The sequence below is a fragment of the Branchiostoma lanceolatum genome, chromosome 19 (assembly GCF_035083965.1).
Source record: "Branchiostoma lanceolatum isolate klBraLanc5 chromosome 19, klBraLanc5.hap2, whole genome shotgun sequence".
Lineage (NCBI taxonomy): Eukaryota > Metazoa > Chordata > Leptocardii > Amphioxiformes > Branchiostomatidae > Branchiostoma > Branchiostoma lanceolatum.
The window spans coordinates 3,067,538-3,083,789 of record NC_089740.1 but is presented as its reverse complement, the minus strand read 5'-3'; the positions used below and the strand labels follow the sequence as shown (position 1 = coordinate 3,083,789).

General features: G+C 41.8%; 1 protein-coding gene across 1 annotated transcript; it reads left to right on the top strand.

Moving 5' to 3' along the window:
* Positions 1-5,877: 5,877 nt before the first annotated feature.
* On the top strand, positions 5,878-16,212 carry LOC136425843 (DBH-like monooxygenase protein 1 homolog). Its single transcript, XM_066414780.1, has 10 exons — positions 5,878-5,890; positions 6,284-6,513; positions 8,164-8,310; positions 9,171-9,356; positions 10,043-10,129; positions 11,452-11,646; positions 12,727-12,829; positions 13,309-13,475; positions 14,034-14,219; positions 16,069-16,212. The coding sequence occupies exons 1-10, from the start codon at positions 5,878-5,880 to the stop codon at positions 16,210-16,212; spliced, it is 1,458 nt and encodes a 485-aa protein (XP_066270877.1).
* Positions 16,213-16,252: the final 40 nt, after the last annotated feature.

Genomic DNA, 16,252 nt, shown 5'->3' with positions numbered 1-16,252 from the left:
CAGGGCACTCTCAGACTGCTGGGCCCACCTCACCTGGATCCTCACATCCCGCTCTACTATCCGACGTACCCAAGGACAATTTAAGTACTTAAGTCTTGTACATTACTTTCCCGCTCGACTGATAGTATCAAGAAGGCCCTGTCACCACCTTGGCTGTTCTGATCCAACATATCTACATTCAATAGACAAAATTATGACATCTGACGCTGTGAGAGAAGTGTGCGGGTTGCCTCTTCAATTACAGTGTCAGACGCGCATGATTCTACCCCCGCGGTCAATTTCATTCTCCCCCAGTATCATTTAAGTGCGTTTTGTTGTTCTACTCATTATATTAATACATATGATATCTGCTACTCATTATACTGCTACATATGATATCTGTTACTCATTATACTACTACATACGATATCTGTTACTCGTTATGCTACTACATACGATATCTGTTACTCGTTATACTACTACATATGATATCTGTTACTCATTATACTACTACAAATGATATCTGTTACTCATTATACTACTACGTATGATATCTGTTACTCACTAGTCACTATCCTACTACATATGATATCTGCATGTGGAGAAGTGTGCAGTTGCCTCTTTCTCTGGGTCGCGGGGTTCCCAGGTCCCTTCATACGTAGGTTGAATATTGGTTTTGGCTTAGCTCATCATTGCATTAACGTACAACTCTGACCTCTACCACTTGTGCAATGCCATGATACTACAATACAACTCTCATAATATACCAGTCCTCTATCGGTTGCACACGTGTAATACCGTTATACGCTAATTACAACACAAAACCTGGAGAATATTTCTTCTGTGCTTCTATGTAATATGAACTGATTAGTTTGGCTTCGACCCCCTATATGCCCTCCACGATTGTCGGGCTCAAATGTATACTGTGTACCTACTGATACACTGTGATTTGCAAGCTATGGTGCGAGCGTTGCCTCCCAAACTATGCTCTGAGAATGAACATGTTACTGTTATACCCAGGTATGAACAGTGTTTCTTTTATTTTGCCAGCCCCGTTCCGGGCCTTGGTTTCATGATTCGCTCCGTTTATGAGCGCTGCTATGCTTTGAGTTACGACCCGTGTTTTTCTTCCCCTAGCCGAAGTTTTTAATTTTACTTATACGAGCCCTGATTTGGGCGCTAGTATTTATGCAACGCTCCGTCTACGAGCGCTGTTTTGCTCAGCTACGAGCAGTGTTTTACGCTCTGTTTTGAGCGCTGTTATTTGCTCAGCTACGAGCAGTGTTTTACGCTCTGTTTTGAGCGCTGTTATTTGCTCAGCTACGAGCAGTGTTTTACGCTCTATTTTGAGCGCTGTTATTTGCTCAGCTACGAGCAGTGTTTTACGCTCTGTTTTGAGCGCTGTTATTTGCTCAGCTACGAGCAGTGTTTTACGCTCTGTTTTGAGCGCTGTTATTTGCTCAGCTACGAGCAGTGTTTTACGCTCTGTTTTGAGCGCTGTTATTTGCTCAGCTACGAGCAGTGTTTTACGCTCTGTTTTGAGCGCTGTTATTTTACTGCCACGCAGTCCTACAAGTGGCGTGTTGTCGCCCTCCTGGTTTTAATGCAGTGCAGCTACGAGCGGCGTGTTTTCACCCTCCTAATTGTAATGCTGTGCAGCTGTATATGGCGTGTTTTCGCCCTACTGGTTTCAATGCAGTGTAACTATGAGTGGCGTGTTTTCGCCCTCCTGGTTTTAATGCAGTGCAGCTATGAGCGGCGTGTTTTCGCCCTCCTAATTGTAATGCTGTGCAGTTATAAGTGGCGTGTTCTCGCCCTACTCGTTCAATGCAGTGCAATTATGAGTGGCGTGTTTTCGCCCTCCTGGTCTTAATGCAGTGCAGCTATGAGCGGCGTGTTTTCACCCTCCTAATTGTAATGCTGTGCAGCTATAAGTGGCGTGTTTTTCGCCCTCCTTGTTTACATGACGCAGCCATGAGCGGCGTGTTATCGCCCTCCTGCTTTTACTGCGCCATTCTAGCCTTAGTTTCTGGGCGCTACTGACACAACGTGTCTGTTTACGAGTATTGTTACTGTTGTACTTAGTACGAGCATACACCTTTCCAGTCTTTTGACCTCTTCCTTTATACAGTGCTCAGGTGTACTAGCGTACCTACGGTCCGTCCTGTTGAATTTTACCGTAATGCTATGTCCTGTTTGACATACAAAATTTCCAGTATCCAGGAACTGCTCTCTTTTGTTAAATGTTCTCCATTTTCTTTGCCCTAAGAATTGCTATCGAAGAGGGCTCCTCATGTTTGCTCTGGTTATTGAGCCCAGCACCCACGTGCCGTTTTCTATCCAGTAATAGCCAAAACTTTCTGTGCAATCGACGTAAATATCTATGCCGCCCGATACGCCGGGCAAACTTGTAATTCAGTATGCTTCCCGCTTTAGACGTTCAAATGGTGTTCAATGTAAACCACTGGTTAGTGCCAACCGAAAGCTACTCAAGCTGTTTTGAATATATAGTTACGTATATATATATATATATATACGAGCATTAATGTACTTACTCATTTCTCCTACGGCTTTAGTTATTTCTTTTAACTATGTCTCCTTTGACTTCCAACTGGTTCATATTCGATAATATATTGTTACTTATTACTCCTTTGAGTTGTGCTCCTGCTAATGGCCTACTCGGTGTGTATAATACTCATTGTATGTCTTAAGACCTTAAGCTACTAAAGATCCCTTGTATTACATATGTAAAGTGTAACGCTATATTTCGCAACTGATGAATTTGTAATTTTGAAGGTCAGTTTCTATCCTTATATAACCTATGCGAATCAGATTTAACTCTTTCTTTAGCTTTACACGTTGCATTTAATATTTTGACACCATTTCTCTTACCAGGATTCTGTCATGTTTTTATCCCTGTGTCCTTACGCATGCCATTTTCAATACATGACTCTGCTTTTCCTATCATGTGTCTACTTAGCGTTGGTGGTTCTGGATTGACATGTAGTAATTTGATAATAGTTTTGCATATGTCCATTATTGGCCAATGTCACGAGCACGTATAAGATCGATGCGTACCACTCAGTTGATAGGTAAATCCCATGGGATTTACCATAAGTGAACGTGGAGTTGTGAGCACAGTTTGCTATCATCTACACATGTCATGTGCCAAGTTCAAGTTCAAGTTGATGTACTTATCCAATATGTAATTAAATGTTTGTTTTCCCGCCAAACAACATACTCTCTCTGCATCATGTTTTGTCTCAAATTATTAAGCCGAGATACCGGTGAAGAGTAAAATGATTTTTGGCAGCGCGCAGCCAAAATACTCTCATATATTGCCTCCCTTACTCACCACCCTTTGGAACACGAACTGGCAGTTATAAAAACTCTCTTTCATATGGCAGACAACATCATCACCTCAGACACGGCCAAAACAGACGAACATAGACACCTCCGAGGTGCCCTGGGCAAATGTGGCTTCCAAAGATGGACTTTCAACAAAGCCCTCAAACCGTCTGACCAGTCCAAGAAAACGCATAAGTGTACACCGTTGACCAACAGAAACAAGGCCAACATCACTATTCCATATGTACAAGGAGTGTCCGAAAAACTCCGACGGATCTTCCAAAACTTCAACATTGCCACCAACTTCAAACCTCAATCAACTCTCAGACAAAGACTGGTACATCCTAAAGACTGACCCCGCAAAGGCAGCAAGGCCGATGTCATCTACAGACTCAAATGTGAAGAACCCAACTGCAACAACACTTATATCGGAGAGACCAGCCGATCACTTAATGAAAGGTAAAAAGAACATTGCGCTAACCGCTACTCCTCTGCCATTTTCCACCACCTAAAACACAACCAGGGGCACTCGTTCAATCTCGAATCCACTGATATCCTTGACCGCGAACCCCGCTGGTTCGAACGTGGAGTAAGGGAGGCAATATATGAGAGGATATACAATCTAACCCTCAACAGGAAAGGAGGGCTAAGGGTGGAACTGCCTGGCACTTGGGACATAGCCTTGGGGGCAAACCAGCTTTAGCTCCTATATTTAAACAATAGGAGCTATTGTCCCCTTTTACTTCAACCTTGTCTTGAGTTGTCTAGTTTACTTTCTATTGGACTATCTAAAAAAAAAATGGCTTCTCCTTATTTGCATATCAGTTCATAGTTCGTGGTTATAAACCTGCTGTTCAACTGATCTTGCTCACAGTCACTGACGAAAAGTAGTGGATGCTACTTGAAACGTCTGACCGTTTCCAAAATCATATCCAGTCGTTTTGAGTAATTGCTTTCTTGGCGTATCTTATTACCTGGATGTCTAATCTTCATCGACGTATTAATAGGTATTGAGTTTGATAATTAACACATGTCTGTATCTGTATCTGTATCTATATAGCCGGTATAACCGCCATCAGGCTAAATCTAATCACCTGTCAATGAGGACCCCTAGCGATTCATATCGTTTTTGCCGCTGCAGGGTGCAGTTTTTTTTCTGCAATGATATTTCTAGCCGCTAGGCAGAGCTTTTGGGTCGTGAGCAGGAACTGAGGAAGAGACTCATCATTCACTGACGCTGTGGTTACCAAAATTTTACTTCAGCTTTTTCGTTTCAAATTGTGCAGGAGTAAGAAATAACAGGTTTTGTCATCTTGTATGATGACTATTTTAACATGATACCTTGAAATTTAGGTTCAGACTCAGTTTTGCATGACTAATTTTCAAATTATATTCTGCACACTATTCACTGTCGAATTTATTATTGAGTTGGAGCAGTATATGATTAGCTCACATTCAATCACTTTTAACAACAATGAACCTATATCTCTGAGTCTCCCAATTATTGCTGTATCTATGGAAAGAGTTGTCAGTATATACATATGGAAAACACAGTAGAATCCGCTTAACTGCACCACCCATTTGTCAGCGTTTTTGGTGCAATTATCCGGCTGGTGCAATTATGCGAAATGCCCAGCTGGACCGCACCACCATGGGCGAAGGGGTGTATTGTTAGTCAGAAACACTAGCACACAGAAAACAGACGAAATTATTCAGCTATTAACTTTATTTATTGACCCTTTGCTGAAAATAGAGAAATGACTAGACTACGAACCTGTTTTGGTTTTGCATTCTTTCATTTTTCCATGCGATCTACCGCATTACAACACACGTAATGTTACAGGGGAGGCATTCTGAAACATCGTCATGCCACTCATGGGATAACAGTTTCTGTGTTACATTACGTAGAGCGCAGTTGTCGATTTACGTAAATCATGTACCGCCATGAAACTAGGAATTGAAACTAAAACTTGGTTACTGATTACGGGTGACCCGCCCGGGACCTCCCATACGATTCCTATCAACATAACTGTCAATGGAGAGCACCTTCCTTTGCTACTTAAAACAGTTTTAAACATATTGGCGGTGTTGCGCCTTTACGCCGGCAGGTATCGGCTCATTTGTGCCGCGTTTGCCGATTTCAGCGCACCTTTTCATTTAGCTTGTCGAGGATTTTTGAAAAAAATTGTGCAGTTATCCGGCTTTGGTGACCATGGGCGGTGCAGATATGCGGAGTCACTAACAATGCAGTGAATGGGAACCGGTTTTGGATATTGGGATTCTGTGCAATTAAACGGAAGGTGCGTTTATCCGAGGTGCAATTAAGTGGCTTCGTCTGTACTGATGTGTGGGGATCCTAAATATATAAACAATTATATTCTCACTAAATGAAGAATGTTGACAATCAATGTTTGTATATGTTTGAGTATTTAGCTTGCTTAAGAAGATGGGATCATAAATTTACAGCTTAAAATCACACAAGTTAATCTTATTTAGCAGTGCGCCCACTACAAGACTGGATTTGGGGTCATTGCTGCTGAAATCACCATCATGGAGGTTCAAAGTGCAAATGCTTCATTTTCCTATATTCTATTCTATTCTACAACGATATAAAACAATAACCTGCTAACGCATTTTGTCCATATCTGTTCAGTGTCAACCTACATATATCTTCCTGGTTGATAACGTTCACATAGTACAGAGCTCACACCTAAAAAGCAATACAAAGTCCATGTATTTTGATGACTCATGTCCCGATCTGTTTGCGTACCTGGAGGCCCTCTTGTCTATGATAAACATGTTAATCAATGATAAACTGTTGTCTTGGAAACGCTTTCGTCATACTTCAAATATTCCAGAGACAACTGTCCATAAAATCTCATTACACGTCGATAGGCTACAGCAGGCAGTATGGCTAGAATCACTGGGAGTTTCTGTATTCTTGTTTTGATCACAGCCCTTCAATCTGGGGTACAGCCTGTGAGAGTCGATGGTTTTACACACCACGAGGCTCTAGACGAGGAAGAAAAGTTCCACCTGTTCTGGAAGTTTGATGACGAAAAGATCGAGTTCGAAGCCCATGTGCAGACGACAGGATGGTTTGGCATTGGTCTGTCTCCTAACGGAGGCATGCCGGGATCCGACATCGCTATCGGCTGGGTCAAAGACGGGAAAGCGCACCTCACGGTAACACATTATTTGCCTTAGTGTTGTATTTATCTCTATATAGCTATCTGTTCATGTTTAACAAATATTTAGGCATTTCGTCAGTCCTATGATACCGCGCTAACGTCAAGCAGATCTATCGCGGATCGGTGGCACTGAGAACGACAGTCATCCTACTGGCAAAAGGAGATTCAAAATGGCGTTTTGCCATCGATAGATCTGCTTGGAGATTAATACCGCGCTATATAGTAATGTAGGTCTTTTGACAGTTTCTTCGATGATCGGTTGCAACGGCACTCTAGGCGAAGACACAAAACGCTGCAGTTTAAGCGTTAGCTTTTTAACCTCCAAAAGTATTTGTAGTACCATGTATTATGTGTGACTTGTCAACACCTCCTCTCCACCAGAGACTGTGACCATACAGCGGCTGCTGAGATATCTAAGGTTTCATGGATCACTCAACGAATTTCGTGGATAAAGAAGGACTTTTCTGACATTTTATCCTCTTTCAAAATTACATATTGCATCATGTTCGAATGATAAAATCAAGGATCACACACGTCCGATTTTGGTCGCTGTGCGGCTGCTCAACGATCAACGTGTACGGTGGAAAGGAGACCTCAGACATATAGAAAACTACATGTTTTTGTCAACTACAAATAAACCAGTCATAATATGAAATACGTCAACCAGAGAAACTGGATTTAACACTGGTGACAGGGATTTGAGGAGTATGACCTGGACCAATATGACTGTTAGCCCGTTCTGTAAAAGCAGGCATTCGACCACCCCTATCAAACATTTTGGTTAACGTCCTATAGGTTTATTTGCTCTGCCATTAATGTTACATAAAATCTATTGTGTCAACATTAGTTATTCAGCCTATGTACACTCATGCTGATGAGTGTATTGCTCACGCCAACGGCCAATAGACTGTCAGAAAGCACAGCTAAGAACATCACTGTAGTTTACAAATGGAAAACAACAAAATCGTTGGAGAGCCTAGTAACCGTCCTAGCACCCCTATGAAACTCCATATGGGCCGTACCCGGAAATATGGGCCGTACCCGGTAAAAATATGGTCCGTTGTGTGTGTCCGTGGGGGATGGGGTGGGTGTGCATCGGTGCATCATTTATCATAGCTTAGGTGCCATTCATATGTTCTAGTGATGTTCATTTTAGAATCCTCCGTAATGCCATGTTGATTTGATAATAAATACGGACCACATCCACGCGTGCATCAATTTTCGTCCCTTTCAAAATAAAAAGTTTTCGGCCATTTTCGTAAAAAGCTGTTGCAAAATGAAAAAGTACATGATGTAAATAAAATTCAAAAACTTATACATACATTTAAGAAAACGGGTATTAATGTCGTAGAATGCTAAAGGAATTCAAAATTCAAAGAAAAGGGTTTTAAGGAACAAAAATTAAGAATCCAGATTTCGGTAGACCACATTCTGTGAGTTTAGTGTTGTTTGTCCTTCCTTACCACGTAGATTTCATAATGAAGGCAACTTTCTATTTGCGAAACTTTTTTTTCTTCGCACGCTCGCATCAGTATTGGGGTTCCCAGAGGATATCATTCATATAATCAAATCAACATGGCCATATCTTAATCAGCAGAAAAGCTAGGTACTTCTGTATTCTCATTTGTAACATGCTGTATTTCAGGACCACTATGCTGACGCGCAGGCGCAACCCCCTGTGGACGAGAGCCAGGACTGGGAGCTGGTGTCTGGGTACGAGAACGGGACCCATACCGTACTGAGGTTCAATAGGAAGCTGACGACATGTGACGAAAAGGATCGCGTCATCAGCGTAAGTATCACATCACAGTCGAAGAAACAGCTCCGCAAATTATCAACTGCAGTCAAACCTGGCCGAGTAACCACCTGCTGTCAAAGGACATTTTAAAACAGTCCCTTCCAATTTAACAGAGTTACGACCGTCTCCCAGCCATCGACCAACTATCTTACCAAATCAGCAACCACTTATTTTAAAGGGGCATTAACCCTCTACTCAGCAACCAAAATCTTTTCCAGTTTTCCATCTTAAAAAAAAAACTAAGTTAGTTACTGTATGTCACAATTGGAAACGGGCGTTATACTCTATCGGGTCAGGGCAGCCAATTCCTTCGGCAGCGACACGTAGTTACCCGCCGACCGTGCTAGATTTCATCTTCAACTTGTTTGTAACCCCCGGATAACCCCGCGAGGGGCAAAGTAGGGTGGGGAAAGGAGGTCCCAGGCTAAGGCGGACAGGCCTCCGGCCTGGCGCGGTATGACTCAACAGTGGGAGCCGTAACAACCGCGCCAGGCAGGGCGTTCCACTCGGCGATTGTGTGGGGAAAGAATGAGTGTTTGTAAGAGTCTGTCCGGGCGTTAAGTGGTTGAAATTTGAGCGTGTGGCTCCCCCGGGTGCGCCCCTGAGCTGGTTTAAGTAGGCTATCTGTGTAAATATTAATGTAATCATTGACTCAGCTTGTAGAAAAATGTGAGGCGGGCGTTCCTCCTCCTTTCAGAGAGAAGGGTCCACTACAGGTCATTAAGCAGATTTGCACAAGCCTGCATTCTAGGAGCGACTTGTTGTTGGCTGAGGACAGGTAGTATGCGTCAATAGCAGTAGAATAAATAGATAACATATATTGACACATGTTGACGAATGTTTGTGGTCTCCAGGGGGATACCATGCGGGTGATATGGGCGTGGCACGACCAGGATCCGGACGAGGCGTCTGGAGTAAACGGCCCGTCCTACCATGGATCCAACAGGGGAACCAGGGCCACGCTTCTTCTACAGAGGATCGTCCCGGAACAGACCATTTCAACAGGAACAACCTACACATTTGACTTGTTGATGAACAATGTAAGGTTTATTTTCTATTCATCTTAGGCCATGTTGATTTGGCTAAAATATATTTATGACATCCGAGCGCTCATCGATTTTCGTCCGTTTCCAGCAAACAACAAAATTTTCAACTTTTCTGAAAACCGTACAAAGCAGCTACAAATGCTTAAATATATGCCGAAAATTGCAAACAAAAATATAAGAAAATTATACTTAATGTCGTAGAATGCTAAAATCAAATCCAAAGTCAAAGAAGAACATGTAAAGATATGAAAATGAAGATTCTATTATTCGGTATACCATAATCTGGGTGTTTGTCATTTGTTCAACCTTCCTGACAATGTAGCTTTCATAGTAAAGGTAACTTTTTTGCCAAACTTTTTTTGTTCTTCGCACGCTAGCATCAGTTTTGAGGTTCCCAGAGGATGCCGCCCAGATAACCAAACAACATGGCCTTACGGCCGATCCTTGAAATACAAAATTACTTATTCAACCATCAATGTTTTTTTTTTTGTTAAATCTGATATACAAATCTAAGATTGAAGACTGCAATAAATTAGACTTTAGTGGCTGAAGTTGGACTAGCGTAGTCACATGCTATAAACTGTTCATCATTATCAGTCCATCCTTTCTGTGTAACATGTACTTCCAATTTAGCCTACGGGCAAGAAGTTGCAATGAAACTTTCACTTATTTCTTCCCAGGTCGCAGTTCCTGGTAATCAAGACACTACGTATTGGTGTCAGTTGTTAAAGATGCCTGAACTGGCCGGTAAACACCACGTGATAAAGGTACGTACGCGCGTGCGCGTGATGTTTTACTAACATGTTGATAAAGGCACAGTGGTGTGAGTGGATATTCTATGGTAGTGTATAGAAAGATTTGTTTAACCCGGCCCGTTCCAAAGAAATTGTTGTCAACAACAATATTCCATTAAGCCTATCTAGACCGGGCTTTTTTTAGACTTCTTGGACTGGGGGGGGGGGGGGGGGGCGGCTCTTTCAACCCACCCGTCATAACTTCCGAAGGGTATACTCTATCATCACCAAATTTGCAGGGAATGATGTTCACGTGAAGTTTTATAATCCCTGTAATTTTGGTGACGTCGTGACGTAATATGACGTAATTATGACGTAATTATGACGTCATTGATGTGATTTTATTGCCGAAATAGGGAATTCCAATAATATCTAAAAGTGTTGACAAAATAGTGCGTATTATTGATTTAAAGGTATGCAAAGGCATTTGACGTCAGTGGTAACTAAGTTGACGTCAAAATGACGTCGAAGAATGACGTCATGTGTTGTAAGCAACCCCCTGGGATCCGCCATCTTGGATCGGCCATTTTGAAATTTTTCAAAATACATTTTTTCCATGTATGATCCAAAATAACAATCAAAATAGACTACAAACATTAATCAGAATGTTTCTGGTTAAGTAAATTCCAGTTTGTGACGAATTTAAAGCCGAAAAAGCCAGTTTATACCGAAAATAATTATTTTGTCCGCCATCTTGGATTTTGAGCGATGACGTCATCAAATTAGCATAATTTATGAATATTGAATCATGACAGTTACATCTAATTACATATAATGCTATACATGTAGGAAACTAGTGTGGTTGAGCAAGAAAACATTGGAAACAACGATGTTTAAATCGAAATTAGTGAAATTTTCATAAAATGCCTCTTCAGAAACCCGTTGCCATGGAAACACGAAAAATGATAAACCAATACTTTTATCATAATATTGTTACCAACTAAATTTTAGGAAAATTTACCAAGTTTGGTTGTCCTACCATACGTCGTTTAGCAGTAATACGATGTCAAAGTTGGCGCGAGCACTTTTACCCCCCCCCCCGGTCTAGATAGGGTTAACAATTATGTTTGTCGTGACTTATCCTTCTATTGAACCAATCTTAAATGTCTTCAACTCATTAACATTTTAATTCAGAGTTTTGTTAAAATTTGATTCTTTAATCACAGTGGATGCTATCTGAAACGTCTGGCTGTTTCAAACCTTTATCCAGTTGCTTGAGTAACTTTTGGGGACATAGTTGTGTCATTATGTGATTTAATGCCATGCATCTAGTCACTGTCTCTTTCTGACTTCAGGCTGAACCAATCGTTCAGGCTGGGAACGAGGGTACGGTTCACCATTTATTGATATACACCTGTAAGAAGAACCCGGACATGACCATCATGCCGGAGGGACATCCGGGACATCAGTGCTATACTCCCAACATGCCCAGCGACTGGTGGGAATGTTATCAAGGAAGCATCATGTTTGCATGGGCCATCGGGTCAGGGGTAGGAACAAGCTTCAATTTTAGTTCGATGTGATAGATAAAAGTCACCGCTATTAAACAACGAGGATTGTGATGATGACCAAATGTCTTCCTCAGTCTGTGTAACGAAAACTCCCGCTGCCAGGGGCTTTAACGGCCCCTCCCCACAAGGCGCTGTGTCGCCAATGAGGTTGAAAGGACAACACTGTCGCTAATATTTGAGATTTGCATGCAGACCCCCATTTATCCAGTCAGTGCGCTTTATATTGGGATATACGGCAACACTGATACACGTCAGACTGCTTGCAATTCTATCGCTTTCTGCCAGGGACGCAACCTGTCTAATGGGACCGGACATCTTTTTCGCTGTCCGGACCTAGCAGGTCTTTCCGCCAACCCTTCAACCAGGCTAAATGTCTTCCTACACAGGGCATTTACAAGCACATTGCACTACGTAAATACGATCGTAAATATATTGAATTCCATATTTTGCAGCATCTCTTATCGTGTTTAATACATTTCCCTGTACACTCATGCAAGTAGTTTTACCCCATGTTTAAAGGCATCCAGAGCATTTCATGAGGTTTTAAACTTGAATAAAAAAACTGCAATTCTAGTCATTCCTACACATAGTAAGTTTCAATAACACTATACCATAACATATCGACATGAAATGAGCAAAGATACGATGTTGTTGTGTGGTGAAAACTGATAGAAAATCCAAGCCCTAATAGACTGATCCTGACAGACCATCACAATTAGGGGTTCAACCAATTAGAGGGTGACTACATGTCCGTCAAATATTTGCATTTTTATGTTTAAATTTTACATTTATACGTTTTGACGAGGGTGGGCAGGGCTATGATATCGGTCTATTTACACTAGGCGCGTGATACTTAAAAAATCACCATGTAGCTTATTTTTGTGCTGCTTTTGAGCACTTTTGATAAGAAATCCGCACGCAAATGTGGTTAACAGTGGCGTTAAATTTCAATTTCATAAAGACTACAGCAACTAGAATATTTCCAGTTTTTAAGCCTCATAAAATGCTCTGGGTGCCATTAACAAATATCATTTATATGACATCCTTTCTTGCCCTTAGGCTATCGTTTTCCCAGAGCATGTCGGTTACCCCATCGGTGATGAAGATGACAGCGGTTATGTGCTGATGGAGATGCACTACGACAACCCACTCTTGGCTTCAGGTCAGAGATTCCAAAACTTTCCAAACATTTATGCTTGTCTCTCGCTAGAAAGTTGCAAATGAATGGCTAGCTGGTTCAGAAGGTTTTCCGATCGCATTTTTTGCCTGCAAAATCTTGAGCCGTGCCGTGAGGCGGTGTACAGAAAGTGCGAAATAGAACGCCATTTCGTCCATTTCGCACTTTCTGTAGTTCAATATTTTCCATTTCGTTCCATTTCGCACTTCCACGATCTAATCCTCGACCTCAATCCACGGACCCGTGACATCATAGATTACGTCCTTTAAGCATTCACTTTCTTAGGTGTCAGTTTGGTAACTTGATAATAACTTAATTGCACGGCATTTGTGCAAAGTACAATGTATGGCATCTACGGGTACATAAAGTTCAGTTACATAAGGCTAATCTGTCGAATAAAAGAGTGTGTAGTACAGGATAAGATTGGCTTTTATGATATATGACGTCGACATTTGCGTACACAGGTATCCGGGACAGTTCAGGCATGAGACTCACGTACACGCCCGAGCTGAGGGATAACGACATGGGAATCTTGGAGGTGGGCGTCCTGGTGAACAAGTTCCACGTCATCCCACCACATGTCCAGGAGTTCAAGTCGGCAGGCTACTGCAGCTCGCGGTGCATGGACGCGGTTAGTACATAGTAGTTGTAGTAGTAGTCCACTGTTTTCTGCTGCTGCAGTAGTTAAAACATGCTGCAGCCGTATTCAGTCTTCCTTCAATTCCTTCCACTTTGTCCGATTCGCTGCGAGCTTCCTTAGCTCCCGTAAGTTTCTTTCTGACCGCAACGGTCCTTGACCTCTTTCCCTCAGGTCTGCCCTAAGTAGGCTCAGTAAGTTTTTACAGTTTCTTCCTTTTCCTTGTCCAAAAGGATTTTGTGCCGACTCCAGCTAGTACCGTTTGGTGCTAGATGTCACAGAGGTTATATTTTCTGTGGCGTTTGTCTGTGTTGGTTGGATGGAATGATTTCATATTTGATGTGATTTTAGGGTGTGACAAAAACTGGAAATAATTAGATTTTGGTCCCTCCAGCGGCTTCCTTAGGTACTGCAGCGGAACTTGCTGTTTCGATATCTCGCGTTCTGGACATGCTTATTTAATGTTAAGTAGCTCGCTTGCTCATGAAGAGGTTTGGGCCACCCAGCATTAAATTGTAAAGCTGCAGGGGCGTTTTTGTTATTTTTCTGTAGTTCCTCGAGGAGCACGGACAGCCCATCCACATCATCGGTGCAAACCTCCATTCCCACCTGCTGGGGGTGAAGCTGAACGCCCGGCTGTTTCGTGACGGCGTGGAGACAGACATCGCCCGGGACGATAACTACGACTTCAACCTGCAGTACCAGAGGATTCTGAAGGAGGAGCTCACCATCTACCCCGTGAGTCACTCTGAGTTGGTAACATCTCCTTGACAGTTACACGTTGGTAGTAAAAGACTTTCGTTAAATATGTACGGTATGCAATTGGCGTTCAGTAGTGAGAAAAGGCACTGAAACGGTTCACAAAAACTGGGAAAACCGGGAAGATGAAAGAAGACGCCGACGACATGCAGCAAACTCCGGCAAATGAACTTTGAAATTGCACTTGATTTGATTGACTGATTAATTTGAACTGTTTCTCGTACCTCTGTGCTGTGTTTTTCGAACTTTTTTGTTGAAATTTTGTTTTGCGCAGTAATATGTCATAGTCTGTATAGACTGACTGACTGACTATATATATATATATATGCAATTTATTTTCCCGTTATAATATAGGGTTAATGACCTGTCCTTGGGTGTATACGGTGTCATAAGGCATGGTCAGTCCCCGATATTCACCGAATGAGCAACCGAGTCCGCGAAGCGTACGAGGTTGTTTATGAGGTAGTTACAGGAATCGAACATATTTTATGACACCGAATAGACCGAAGGAAAGCGTGTCATTAGCGTTTAATTATCATCATACAGTCATTACCATATGAGTGAGATAAGTCCTGTAACGTTATAACACATAAATCCTCTAAACTTACACACCTTACACACCTTGCTGTTGTTCCTGAACTATATATTCCTTAACTCATTTGATGAAAAATGTTTGACATATAGGTTACTTCAACCAACTTAATGGTATGCTAGTTACGATCAAACAAATTAGGATTTGATTTGTATAATTAGTGAGGAATTTTAGCAAAGTCAAGCCTTCCAGGCAGTCTGAAGAAGTATCCTTTTCCTCAATCGGATATAATTAGTAACAAGTGATGGTCGCCAAAGTAATAAAAACTCATACTCGTGCTTTTTCTACAGGGAGACATTCTGATTTCAGAATGCATCTACGATTCGTCTCACAAAGACTCCGTTACGTATGTAAGTAGAACCTTCAGTTTTCACATCTTCTCTGACTGTTTCTTCCTTGCCTTGACAAAAGTTCAGATGTCTTAAAAAGGAAAATTAAAGAAGATAAACAAGATACACTGCTGATATATTTCAATACAAGGGTGTCTGACGTTTCACACATGGTTAAGAAAAAGTGGATGATAATTGTTGCACTGTACTGTTATTATTGTTACCCTATGTATATATGTGAATACTTTACGTTTGGGACCGCATCTGTAAGCAGCACCACTATAGCTGCAGTTCAATGTGAACCAGTCAGATGAATGTGACAGACGGTCAACGTGAGTGTGAATAAACACTTTGTTGTGTACAAAGAATGTTGTTATTCTGTATCTGTATCTGTATAGCCAGTATAGACACCCTTCGGCGTAACACACCAGCTTCGCAGGCACGTGGCGCGGCAGCAGCTGGTTATATTACACTGAACGGCCTGTCACACCTAACTTTTGCACATCTGACTGCAATCGATCTTTTAAGCTATTTAGTGAAGGTGTTCCTACAGCATCTGATGACAACGAGTTCCATTCTACTTTGGTTCTCGAAAAATACGAATTTTTGAACACATCAATCCTTGGTTTATAACTCTGGTACTTAAAGGCATGACTTTTTCTTGTCCTTTTCTGGGCTGGTATTAGATAATTATCAGTTGATACATCCACAAGTTTATTAGTTATTTTGTACATCATGCAAAGCCTGGATATTTTATTCTTCTGTCTTCAGGTGACTTCCACTGTAGATCTGTTTTCATTTTAGTGACACTAGCACCCCTGCATAACCCTTGTTATTCGTTCACACGTAGTTTAGGGTTTTATACTGCTGGGCACGTTAATGATTTGTTTATTTTGTTTTTGTTTAGGGCGGTCTCGGTACCCCTCAAGAGATGTGTGAGACCTTTTTCATGTACTACCCGAAGTTCAACCTGAGTAGGTGTGACAGTAAACCAAACACGGCCCACACTGTCGGCGTGGCTGGAGTTCAAAATTTTACATTGTGCGTATGATTAATTAGCTTTGTTGTAGTCTCAACATGCCATAGTGCGA